Genomic DNA, 14311 nt, shown 5'->3' on the forward strand with positions numbered 1-14311 from the left:
GAAAATACTTGATGGCTACTTAATGGTTCGTAATCAGGGGTTACCCTGTCTTGTGTTCATAATAAATCTCAGTAAAATTATATTTTGTGCAATTAAATTAAATAATATTCACTCTCATCAAGTAATAGGGTAATACTTCCCTATCATAGTTTTGGGTGCAAATGTAATGATAAATATTCACGTCTCTGGCCGCTTGAAATAGCTTCTTAATCTCAGGGGCGGATTCAGCATCAAATTTTGGGGGAGGGGTCATGAACTGCCTGGGGAGTATGAAATATACCCCAGGAGAGAGAGGTGTTCCCCCCATACATTTTTTGGAAAATAACCCAAAGTTTCGTCACGTTTGGGACTTGTTGCCATGCATTTGCATACGAACTCCCTGTATTCCTTTACAATGATATAAAAACTATTAGCATAATATGTAGGTTTTAAAAATGTTGATAAAATTTGGGGGGTCATGACCCATGTGACCCTCCCCCTAAATCCATCACTGCTTGCACCACATTCGCTTCGCGGGCTGCTGCACCCTGGTTCAGCGACATCTAAAAATGAACCATTTCAAAACAACTCTTTTGCTATCAGAAAACTCTCGAAAGTATACAATTCTTATGAATTGTGGAAGGGGAGCCTGATAATACCCCTATCCTGTTTGTGGTGACGTCATTTCCCGCATCGCTTTAAGCGACATTAGCCGGGGTAGACGATCTGGAGCCTGAGTGACGATGCATGAATGACGTCACGGGAAAGATGGCGTTTTTCAATACCAGGTGAAGTGATTCATCAAGAAATGACGTCATCATATTAATTGGCTGTACAGTTGCATATTGACAGAATAGCATGAATTGTAAATACCTTTATTATTATTGGTGACATTAATTAAGATTGATGTATTGCGATTTCAGGTTAAATTCATCATAATTGTAATTCTCAATTTATGTAAAATAAAGAAGCAATCAAATTGATTAGACTTTCGAGGTCCATGTTCGTCAATATAAATGGCTTCTGGGGTAACCCGCATTGAGATTTTTAAATGGCTAACATTCGGAAAAGGCTAAAAGGAAGGTTTCCTACCATACATAAAAGGAGTCACGGAGAAAATGCCCGGAATATTAGAAAAGCACCAAATAAAATCCGTGTTCAAGCCTCTCACGCAAATAAGAGACATTAACCGAAACGTCAAAGGGATCGAACAATTGGAAATGGATGGAGTATACCTATTAAAGTGCAGTGCATGAGACCCGGTACATTTAGTGAAACTGGACGCACAATAAGTACTAGTCAGAGTCAGGGAGCACAGCGCGACGATTCGACTGAGCCTCGGCGATAAATAAGCGGAACAAGCCGCACGAGGTCACGCCATCGATGTAAACAACCCGAAAATTCTCGCCAAAGAAAACATTTCAAAATGAGAATGTCCCGGGAGGTCATGGAAATGAAAAAGCATTGGAACAACTTCAACGGCGTCAGCATGCAGAAGATTAGCGAAACATGGCTTCTAGTCATTTCTAGAAAGAAAGAGGGTGTCCATTATTTACATGAGGTGATTTTGGCGATTTTTCGACTACCCTTAGTGAGATAACGTCTGATTTGGGGCCGTATTCCGTATTTCGTCGGTACCGCACCGGTCGGTTTCCCTTCCCAGCTCACCGACAGCACATCATTCCGTACCGACGACGGTTTCCATACCGACGACGGCAAATTCAGCGATTCAGTAAGGTCGTCGGTATCAAATCAGTCGGTACGGTTCCCCCTCCTTCCCAAACAGGGAAAATCCGAATATATCCGAAGTTAGAAGTCATCTAACGTGTGACCACCAATGAAAGAAGGGTAAAAACAAGTGAAGACTCATTGGCACAGTTTGTTGTCGTCATTCTCAATCTTTTTATTTGCGGAAATTACGATTTATTGCTAGATTAAGTTGATCGATATTGGATAAGTTGTTAACAATGCTTATATAATATGTGGTAGTAATGCTGTAAAACCTACAGAATCGAAGGAAACAATATTACAACATCACAATATAGTTTGTATGTGATGGAGATTGTTGTTGCTGGAATGAATTATTGAAACTATCCTTGAGATCGCAGTTTCTTTAAAATATTGGTTCCGTATATTGCTATTTATTCATGATTTGGTAATATAGTTGTCATTAAGTAAGTTCCGTCTAAATGTTATCAACGGAAGGTTATGCCATTGGCACTGTAGCAGACGAAAATAACATACCATGGAACGTGAACGTAGGATTCAAATGCAAATGTCATATTAGAGGAACAAGTTAGGAAATTGTTATAAAATATGGAGCTGGGTGTAATTAAAAGAAGTGTAATGACGAGGAAGTAAATAAATTGTGATTGGGTGAAATACATATGTATAAGTTGCGCATTCCAAGTGAGAGAAAATGATAATATTGCGGTAAACCTCATACTTATTAACAAATATCTTCTTTTATCGTCAAGGGAATCAATGGCTGACGATGAAATGAAATATAGTTGCCTGTTACGAATGAAAGAAACTGATACCGTTGTGGCAAACTTCATATTTAAATAAAAAGATCTTATTTCTATGCCGAGAGAAACGCCAAATTGATGATTGAGTGAAATAACAGTCGCCTATTCAGAGTGATATGAAGTGATAACATTGCGGCAAAACTCATATTTAATCAAAAATATCTTTTTTATGTCAAAGGAGCAAACAAATGATGATAGAGAGAAATAAAGCCTATTGCAAGCGAGTGAAAGTGGCAACATAAATGAGAGAAAGTCATTATATGTTAGCAAACCTCATGTTTATTAACCAATATCTTATATTTCTGTCAAGGTAATCAATATAGATGATGACACAGTGAATTATAGAGGCGTATTTGAAGGGGCAGAAAAAGATAACATTGCATAAAACCTCATTATTTACTCGGTGATGAGGTAAAAACAAAATAAAACGTACAATGCGCACCGGGGAGTTCATGGAACCCACCAGTCGGTGGCCGTATCGACACCTTTTTGCTCTCGGTACGGCTACCGACGATCTCCCGTCCTCTCGTCGGTGCCGCACCGATCGGGTTCGTACAGAATCGCACGACTTCTTACCGGGAGTCGGTGTGACGTCGCACCCGACGAATCGGTGGCGCACCGATCGGTTTGGAGTTACAGAATACGGCCCTTGGCTCGACCCCGTCCCTCTAATCTCACGTTTCAAATTGATTGTTCAAAATGAGTATTTTCAGTGAAAATAAGATAATCTATTGTGCTGGATTCGTAAAAAACGATTTATTTAATTATTTTTATTTAAGATTAGTTAAGACTATTATTTAATATTACGTTTTCTTCAATTGAACCCAGTTTTATTGCAATTTTACCATGTTTTTTTGCAGGAATAACATTACATGTTTTGAAAATAACATGCCAGGACCCCCTTTCTTTTCCACGTGAGAGTGGGTGTTAATCGGCTTGGACCCCCCCCCCCCCATAAACGCCTCACGCAATTAATGGATGTCCCCAAAGAAGTCCAGAAAATTCCCTACCAGCACCCACCATCTATAAATTGATGCTCAATAAAGGCGACACGATCGTTGTCACTGATGAAATCTCCTATGTGAGAGAGGTAACGTTGGACATTTTAAAATCTTGACGCGGGTTACCCCAAAAGCCATTTCTATTAAAAGAAATTGTCTTATATGGAATGCGCTCTTCAAATAACTTCTGTAGTGGCCAAAGGCCAAATAAATCTTATATACCAAGTGAAGACCGACGGTTAACGTTAATAATTATTTACTCAGTTATTATGTAATTAAGATCTGTATGAATTATAGTTGCCGTTGCATTGGCTACAAAAGCGTATTCAGAGCACATGAATTCATTTCTGCGTACGCTTACATTTGTGCTGCTTATTTCTAATCTCATTTTTCCAATGTATTTGAAAACATTGTGGCTTGTTGTTTTTCTTGAAAACGTAAAATGTCAGGTAAGTACCTATACAGTCCATATTTGGTCATTGAGACTGAAAAAAATAAATGATTTTTTTTTATTAGAGGAGTCTCAGCCAAAACAGAGGCAGCGGAAGTGAATAACCCTACGGAACCACGTAATCCGGCTACCCACTTCCTTAAGGAAAGACCTTCCGTTGCTCACATGCTTCTGGAGTATATACCGGCTCTGAGATACGGTTGTACTTCCTATTTCGTTGTGACATCTGACGAACCATGAGTTTGAAGACTGCTACCCTTACCGTCCTCGCGTGTTTTATGCAACGAGTGATTCAAGCCAACGGCTCCATCGAACCTCACCTTGACCTCCCGATTCTATGTCCGTTAGAGTACAGCATTCGTCTACCAGTCTCAGTCCACCTAGCTGAGAATGGTAGCGTGTGGGATCCAGTAGCCAACGTATCCTATCCGAACGGGACGCACTGGGAGATAGTGTGGGATCGAGCACGGGGAGGCGGCAAGTCGCCTGGGACCGAGTACTGGGGCTGCCCGTGCGAAGCGGGGATCCCGTGTCTCCGCAAGTGTTGTCCTACCGAAGAGGCGAAGCAGTGGGGTTCCCAGTGCGTGCAGGATGACGTGTTCTGCCCCAAGAACCTGGACGATGGGACGTCACTGTTGCAGCTCATCGGGGAAAAGCGCAGCATGGCATTGTTCGGGGAGGTGTACCGCAAGGGAGTGTACTCGGCCCTCTCCGATTCTGGGCTTTACGCGGAGGAGAGTTGCCGACAGTCGTGGTCAGCAAAAGAGTGTCAAAATGTGTCACTGAGGCAACTATTACATGGTGGGGAAAAGTACTGCGTTGTGGCGGTTCCTGAATACGAGGACCACCCCTGGGCGTGTCAGTCCTCTTACTCGTTGTGGTTCGGTATTCGTCGTTTAATCCTTAACTACCCGGTGGGAAGGACTTTGGCAGCTCTTTGTTTCGCAGCTACTATCGCAGTCTACGCATGCATCCCGGAGTTGAGGAATTTGCACGGGAAGATGTTAATGTCCCATCTTACCAGCCTTCTTGCTGCCGACATAGTCTGCATCTTTGCCATCATCTACTCGCTCGAGGTTGGGCTGGATTGGTGTTTGTTCTTTGGTAAGGAGTATGTTTTTTTATTAGGGCTGTTTCATCATTTCCATTCCCAGTATGAGAATCGCCATACCCTTGTTGTGGCTACCAAACTAAAGGAAAAGGTCTCCCCTCACTTTGTAACCCTCATTCTTGGTGGCGATTTCCACGGAAAAGTTTAAAATGAGATATTTTGAAATGGAATGATAAATAATCGCTATGTTACGAACTTCAGGAAATCTTTTCGATATTCAGCTGTCTTTATGTGCTGAAAAAGTTTATGACAGAGTGATAATCAATAATCATGAAAATGAGAACCATTTCGGTATTGAAAAGGTAATTTTTTTTTAAATAAATTTGCTGAGGAATCACAATATATTAATTCTAGGGTAATGGTATTTTCACTATCATTTCGGGTGTAAAGATTTTAGGTAGTTCTGCGTTTGCCCTTTGAATTCTACCATATCCGGAAAATAATATTCTCCTCCCTTCGACGACTCGAAAAAACGTTGGAGGGATACTTGTAGGGATAAGGAATTTTGGATATCCGTATAATCATAATTAAGTTTTGTTCTTGTGCTCATTGGCAAACATAATTTTTGTATAAAAGTTCCCATAATTTGCCCTTCATGAGCTCGCAAGAATTTTGTGTTATTAACTTACCTTGAAGACTACTTTAATTACTTTCCACAAGGAGAAATGCTCTTCTACCAGCAGTTTTTATATTATTCCAACTCCAAAGGGCATTTCAGATATCCAAAAATGGATTTTAAGTAGATTATTTTGCAACACGCACACATTATATTAATATTACAGTTCAACATAAATTTTTATCTTAATGTAGCTGATAATTTAAAAATCCATACTCTTATTAAGTATCGTCTTCATTCCGGTGGCAAAGTGCTGATTTCAATTTTCGCTTCCTTCTCTCAGGATTCGGGATTCAATTCTTCTTCCTCTCTTCCTTCTTTTGGCTGAACATCATCTGCTATGACATATTTATCACCTTTAGGTAAGTTGATATTTCCTTTTATAATTTTCATGTTTCATCCAATGAAAATTATGCGAATATTGTATATTTCCAGATGAAATTTTATCCTGAAAAACTGGTATCGTAATGAGTTTTACATTTTTATTAAATCCTGATTATGTTTCGGTCTGCCTTCTAACTCTTTTTTTCCAGAACTAGAATTTAATTTTTTTCGTGAAAAAAGGGGAAAATCTTTCTTAAATAACTACAAAGAATTTCGTTCACGGAGACTCTCCTAATTCTTTTCGCTTTAAAAATATTTTATTTCTAAGTGAAAAAAATTATTATCCGTATGGAAGCAATTTATCAATCCCCTCGGAACATAACTCGTTTTGGGAAATTCATTTTTGAGGTAAACTTTATTTTAAGAAGCGTGTTATGTTTTATAAATTAATTATATCTATCTTTTTGGAATAATTATAAGCTTCATTTTTTTACGAATACATCCAGAGATGTCTACCTGTAATCTATGCGTTTTCAGGACTGGGTCACGGAATGTGAATTCTTACTAAAGAGATAATTTATTAGAAAAGTTCTTTTAATTAGAAAAACTTTTATTCTAGTCGTCTTGGCATCGAACAATGAGATAATTGTTTTATTTTGAAGTAGAAGTCAACCGGTAAAATAACGTATTTGTGTCCCTACATGATATAGCGAAGCCTCATTTTCTCTCTTCATTAATGAACGCCAAGGTTTGTTGATATTGGTGAGAGGGGAAAGATTAGCCCGGACTATGCAGCATTTGAGTGAATTTTTATATCCTAGCCTTGTTTGTGGGAGGCTTGTGCTTTTGCAGGGGCCTCCTCTCACTTGGAGTATTTTTTATTCGGGGTATCCGAAGGCCGTGATTTGAATCCACATCCCTTTGCGAAGAATGCAAACGGAGCTCAATAAATTAAAAAAAATGTTTCTATTTGGAATCAATCGTCATAAATTGTACCATTTTGCGATCTTTCCTCCAGTAGTGAAAATTCCCTAGGAGACAAAAGTACTTATGAATGCATGATGCCAACTTCATCCCAATTTTTCTCCCCAATCATCATCATAAATCAACAATTAATTGAGCTGTCGAAAATGAATCTTACGCAGGAGTTCATTAGCCATTGCAAACACTTTTAAAGTACACTTGTCAAGTCACTATAAACTAATATACAGTAGTCGATAAATGGGAAGATTTAAACTGAAAATCAGGGTAGATAACATGATCAAAAAAAAGTTTATTGGACGCATGGAGATGGTTGGGCATTGAAGGAGAGTTGGGATATGTTCCGTAGCCTGCAATGACCAAGCTACAAAAAGCTGATTCGTGACGACTGTGGTAACGTCGGAAATAAAGGAAAATCTTGAAACTCATTTATTGATTTATTAGAAATGTTTCCGATCAAACTTTGTTTTAAAAAATTTTAAAACTTCCATTGAAACAAACAATTTCCACACGTCACGATACCTATGTTTCAACACATTCTTCCGTTAGATCAATACTATGACATCGTCATGACTTCATGAGTGAGCAAATATTTAGCGCCAAGGAATGAGATCGGAGAGATTCATCATTAAAATACTGGCAGTCTCTTTCCTACCGACAACCCCTTATCATCTAAAAATTGGAATAAATGATAATACCAAGGTGGGTGGATTCAGCATCAAATTTGGGGGTGGAGGATCATGACTTGTGTCCGGGGATTATGGAATATCCCACGGGAGAGACGGGCATCCTTCCGTGCAAAATTCATTTAAGATCTACTACGCTCTAAGATTAATACAATTCAAAATGTTCTCATGTTTCGGTCTTTTAGCCATGCGTTTGCTTAAGCACTCACTTCACTCCTTTAAAAGGATGCAAAAATTATAAAAATAATAAAAAATTTAAAAACTTTGATAAAATTTGGGGGGGTCATGACTCCTGTGGATCCCCCCCTCCCTGTGTGGCATTGGTGGGCTGCAACGACTCTACTTAGCAGCTATTATAAGGCAAACTTGAGGACTCAGCAACTGTGCCCCTACCATTAATATTTTATAATGACACCCCTTCGTAACTACCCTTCGCATTGAAGCGCTTGTGAGTGATATTAATAGAATATGTGCTTGTATTTAAGGCAATTTGGTCCACTGAAGCTGATGCGACCCGCCGAAGAAAAGAGGAAGATGATCATGTACTCGCTGTATGCGTGGGGTGCGCCAGTAATCATCCTCGCCGTGTCTGTGACCCTGGAATTAGTGCCTGGACTGCCTCCCAGCACTATCAAGCCCGACTTTAGGCTCAACATTTGCTGGTTTTACAGTGAGTAAAGTGAACTCGTAGCGTACAGTTTTTAGTGGTTCTGAAATGTGTGGAAGGCGCTTTTCATTGGTCATGTACTAATAAGATGGTTGCCCAAGTTGCCCAAGATTTTTATTAACGAGCGGGTAACCGAGACACGGTTACCCGCTCGACATGAGCTCATAACGTCATCGACTTGTCTGTAAATGGGATGAGGCCGTCGATTTATTTTACAGCGAATTATTTGAAAAGTATACGACGGATGGAAAAACGGAAAAATACGCGTTTGTTTCAAATTGCACTGTTGTAAAAATCCATGCACGAGCCCGTAGTGTAACCAGGATACGTCTCAATTGGAGAAGGACGAGTTGAAAGAGTTCTACTGTCATCATCATGGGCGTTCCTGGCGAGGTTCCCCCCTGGTTCCCCCTCCCCCCTTACAAGAAAAACTAAATTTAGTGCAAAACGAAATTATTTTTATGTTCAAGAAAAGTGATAATAGTATAAAACATGTGATCAAAATATTTTTTTTTTCGAGCAAAACATTTTAAAAACTAGTAATGCGCTAATTTTTTCTTAAAATTTTTAAGAAGTTATTTTCTTGAAATTTTGGTTTCGTTAACCTTTTCTGTGACACAACGTGAACGACCACGGCTTGCCCCCATCATGTTGTGATCCTGGGTATGCCCTTGATCATCATTACAAATGACCGTAACAAGTCGAATACAAAGGAAATTCAAGAAAGATAAAAATATAATCCGATCAAAATAAAAAACAATCATGATATTAATATTTATAATTTTTAACATACATTTGCTTTTTTAACGGTCGAAATCTATAAATATATACGTAATGCCTTGATCGAAAACCAGTTTTGGCTTACGTCGGTCAAAAAACTCAAACCTCTCCTCCTGGTTGCACCGTGGATAAGTGATGCATGCACCTTTAGTATTTCCGAATACGATTTAGTGCCTGTCAATATTTGACTGGCTTATATTGACTGCAATATTCCAAGGGTCATTGTAATTACAGGAATAATATTGAAAAAGGAGCCTATTATATCTGGACTGGGTTTCCATTGTTTGTTTTATGTCATAGTTGTATTCAAAATTCTTCTGCGGAGAGAAATGTAGCCGCTGCTTTCTGTTGACAGAAATATTTCATTTACTGGTTCTACGCCCTTTAAGACTTTTATTGGAGGTTTATAATATGTACTGGTCGCTAGAACTGTCCGTTTACTGGTGTTTAACCTGCGTAATAGCTAGTGTATCCAATACAAACCCATTCGCCGTGTAATATTTTAAATTATATATTCTAGTATGGCCTAGACTATGTTTAATATCATAGATATGAAATTAGTTAACTTAATGAGCAAGTATTCCTGAGAGTTATTTTTTTAGATATCATCCACGAATAAAATGTATGCATATGAAATCAAAAATAGTGTATCTGCGTAATTTATAGGCAAAAATAAAATAAAAGTAGTGTAAAATAAGAGTAGTAGTTGTGTACTTCAGGAATATTCCATCTAAAAAAAATGCTGAGTTAAGTGTTGATCTGGTGATTGTTATATCACGTTAAATTAAATTGAAAGTGTAGAGTTGATATTATCTTTTAACTTGACAGCTGATATCGCTGGTTTGCTGTACTTCCTGGGGTTCTCGTCACTGCTCCTAGGATCAAACATAGTTCTGTTCATCATGACTGCCGTCAAGTTATTCAAAATACGGAAAGCTACAGCTTTCCTAGAAGACCGTACGAGTGTTCTAGAAATGGAGGCTGTGAAAAGGAACAAGAAAAGGTGAGGATATGTATCATTAATTATCATAGCATCACACGATAATCTTTTGAACCGAGCGTACTTTGGTTGTACTACCATTGGCAGGGTTTGTTTGTGGCTGGCTAAGGTATGCATTTTAATAGAATGAACGCTCATACTACAGCAATGGACTGGTATGCTGATAATCTTATTGATGATATCGTGAAGCTACACTTGTACTCCGTTTCTCAGCTAATGGAGACTGGACGACATGAAGCAGGGAGAAAAACCCTGAGATAAACTTTTGCGGTCGAATAGTACCGTGAGATAAATAATGCAATACATACATCCGTAATGTGGATAGAAGTTACGATTGTCAAGTGAAATGTGTGCACTAGCACTATTAAATGACCTGGCAACCGTCAGAATTCAGCCGCCATGAATTCAAAATCTGAGTTAAGCATAAAACAACGAGAGCACTCAAGGTGCAGTAACCAAAAACCGTGGTAACATTGACAGTATAAATATTGAAAGTGAAAAGAGTAAGTAAATGGAATACTTCTAAATATATTTCGTTTCTTGATACTTGTTATTCGACGAGAGTGGTTAATTAATCGGCAATAAATTTGCAGCCGAAGTTTCTTTGCTGTTAATAATATAGCCTTTAAGTAAAATCATGTGCGAAAAATTCACCTTCGAATACAACTGCATGGTATTATTTTTAACGTTTTGATTTGAGGTTCCTACTCTAGCTGCAGTAGTAATTTTTGACTTCATTTTAATATTTTTTTGAAAATTTCAAATTATTTAGTGCGGTAGAATTACTGATAGTTATAACTTTTTAAGAGACATCGATAAAAAAATATCTCCTTTGAATACCTGTTCGTAATTTGTCGGTCAACCACATTATATTGAATTATAACACGGGATCAGGGCTAATAGCATCTCGATATCCTTGTCATGTAGCGGGATTTGGCTGTGATTGATGAGTGCAAATATCTCCTCTGCCATTTCTCGAGATTGTGGTTTTTTTCCAGCCTTTATATCAACTCACCAACCTGTCTGTTTGTCTGTTTGTTTGTCTGTTTGTCTGGAACAAATCTTGTAACTCAAATTTGACTCACTTCCTGTGAAGCAAAAACGCTGAAATTTTGCACACTTCTTCATTTCCGATGACAATACATGAAAATATAACTTTTTCTCTCCAACCCCCCTTTAACCACCCCCCAGTCAACCTATAGCCCCCCAAAACATGTTTTTGAACTAAGAATTTCCAAATGGTCGATTTTCGTGTTTTGCGACCACAGTAAAAGTTATCCACCATAAAATTTCCCATCTTTTGACAATTTAAAAGCATAGGGGTGGCATTTTGAAACATAGGGGGCTTACCATACACTGAAAATTTAATAAATATAGTGACTTTTTTAATACGTCACTTTTGGTTTTTCGGGGTCACTGAGTTTTTTTGCTTTTTGTCATATATAAACGTTGCTCATCCCCTGTAATCTAAATATAAAGGCTGGTTTAAAAAAAAAAATTTTTTATAAGAGCTTATTATCCAAGGAGATTGGAACATACTGGAGGGGGCATCACTGATTAGAAGCGTGGAGCGAAGTTTGGCAGGAGTGGGGGTGCTTGGGTATGATTATTATTATTATTATAGAATTCTACCGATTAAGGTAGGTTTCCATGGAGTACTAAAGAAGTGATCTGGGAGACTCCCTTTCCTTCCAGCGCTGCCTTCTTAAATCCACCGTAAGGCCTACTCTCTTTCAATCTATCTAAAAATCCTATTCTTTTCCTTCCCCTCCCTCGTTTCCCTAACTTTCTACCCTCTAACACCATTTTCAACATCCCCTCCCCGCTAAGTATTCGCTCCGTCCATATATTCTGTCTCCTCCGTACCTCATCTAAAAGCTGCCTCTCTTCGCCAACCATATCCAGCACTTCGTCGTTCCTTTTCCTCTCCGTCCATTTCAATCTCTCCATTCTTCTCCATACCCACATCTCGAATGCCTCCAACCTTCTCTCGTCTTTCTACCCTTTCTACCCTCTAACACCATTTTCAACACCCCCTCCCCGCTAAGTACTCCTTCCATTGGGTATGATTAGCCACGCCTAATTTGACCAAAACATTGACAATCCCATTAGGGTCAATGTTTGTTCATAACTCCTTAATATATTAAACTAAACTATTTATTATTTAACGCGCACTGTAAACCTTTTTTTCTTACTTCATTGGTAGGCTTCGTGAAGTTATGTCTCAAACATCTCTCCGGGGATACTAGGTAATTGGGGGATTGAGCCCCAGACGAGGGTTCCCAATCACCCCAGACCGCCCATGCCTTTATGATTGATTCCGTCCTCCTCTTTCAGATTCCACATGTACGTGAGGCTGCTGCTGATGATGGGGTTTTTGAGGACGGTAGAAGTGTGTTTCAGACTCTTGCTTCACACGAATAAGTTAATGAGGCTGGCAGATTATTCGGAAGGGCTCAACGGCTTCCTTTCCTTCGTCATATTCGTGTGGAAGGATGACATCTTATCGCACTTGAAGAGAAAGTTTTGTCCCTGCATGCCATCAAAAGAGTGATTCCATGTGATGTGAACACTAGAAAGTGAGATGTCCTGGAAATGTGACTTTTTATCGGTAGCTTGTGATTTTAAACGTAACTTTAACCCAGATGATGTTGACTCTTCGACCAAATAAACGCGATGACTGGCGAGGAAATGGAGGGATTTCAACAATTTCACTGCTATAAATAACTTTGTGGTGTCCGCAGTCTTTCGTAATTTTGGTTCGATCAGTTTCAACCACATGTGGTTATCATCAGGGGAACTCAACAACTTGTGTGGCATGAATATTTACTGTGGAGAAAATGAGTTGGGGTGAGGAGAGGATTAAATGTAGGTAACGCAAAACGGTTTCCTCCACAGACTTTTGTAATTTTGATTTTATCAATTTCAGCCACATGTAGTAATCGTCAGTATTACTCAGTAGTTTGTGTGGTGTGAATATTTACTAGTGAGAAAATTCGGTGAGGTGATAGAAGGATTACATTCAAGGTCGATCTGGGTGATTAGGGGCCCTCGTCTGGGGCTCATTACGGGGACCCCCTTATCTAGGGGAATCCGGGGCCCTCCTCCGGGAAATGTTTTTACGACATTGCACGCCCGGAAATGGATTTTGACGTTATTGGACTTAAAATCCCCGTAAAAGTTAATATAAAATAGCAATTTCTTAAGAAAAATATATTATGGAAAGTGAGCATTTCACAGTTTATAAAATTTAATACTGCATTATGGTTCTATTATCTATTATTTAGTGTATTCTTTCCTTAAAGCTGCGCTGAAATCTTAAACACAAGACTTTAAAGTAGCCTTTTCAAATAACCCTTTCAAAAAACAATCAAGTTCTCTTTTATCTTCTACCACCTTTATTTTATTTTTCAAAATAATCTTACTACACAGAGTATGTCATAAATAAAGCAACCAATGAAAACGTAGAATTTTATAACGGCAAAAAAAATTGGTTCAAGTACTCTTGAGTCTTTTTACTACACTTTTCATGTACGCTTCCCGATAGACGCGAGCGTTGCGGGGGGCTCGGGGCCCTCGGCGATCGCCGACCTGGCCAGACCGCCCCTAATTTTACATTGAGGTGAAGCAAAACTGTTTTATATATAGAGTGTATCAGGATTTTGGAGATTTCCCAGCAAATAGACTGCGTGGATAGCTCCGTCACAGCAACTAAAATACTGCCGACTTTTCGGCGACTGTCTCGACTGTCGTCTTCAGTGCTGATGATTGTATCAAGGGAAAAATATTGACCTGCTTACATGCCCTCACACTGTTTGTGAAGTTTCACCTGATTGGTCCTCTTCAAGTAATGGCCTGTGATTCAACGGCGTGCGAGTGATGAAGTCGCCTCGTTTTTAGAATGGACTTATTGTTTCTTTTTGTTGATAATGTTAGAAAATAAAAATACAAAGACTATTATTATATTTTAGTGTGCTTATTACCACCATATTATGTTCTCGGTTGTGAGCAGGGATAAATGCATGGCATTTTTGCTAACTATATCAATTTTCACGATATTATTCTGAGTTTAATTTTAAAGTCGCCATATTAGTAGTCATTTTGAGAAATCACGTATAAATTTCTATGAGGTTGTCACTGGAATTTGTCTTCACTTTATCTACTTTTCTTTCCTCTATCTCTACTTA

The 14311-nt window shown here is 38.7% G+C and overlaps 1 protein-coding gene across 1 annotated transcript; it reads left to right on the plus strand.

Annotated features, from left to right (window-relative positions):
* Nucleotides 1-3972: 3972 nt before the first annotated feature.
* LOC124158785 (probable G-protein coupled receptor Mth-like 10) lies at nt 3973-14089 on the plus strand. Its single transcript, XM_046534102.1, has 5 exons — nt 3973-5063; nt 5970-6048; nt 8163-8347; nt 9953-10127; nt 12462-14089. Exons 1-5 carry the CDS (start codon nt 4196-4198, stop codon nt 12676-12678), a joined length of 1524 nt encoding a protein of 507 aa, XP_046390058.1. The 5' UTR covers nt 3973-4195; the 3' UTR covers nt 12679-14089.
* The last annotated feature ends 222 nt before the right edge of the window (nt 14090-14311 follow it).

Source organism: Ischnura elegans, chromosome 5 (assembly GCF_921293095.1).
Source record: "Ischnura elegans chromosome 5, ioIscEleg1.1, whole genome shotgun sequence".
Lineage (NCBI taxonomy): Eukaryota > Metazoa > Arthropoda > Insecta > Odonata > Coenagrionidae > Ischnura > Ischnura elegans.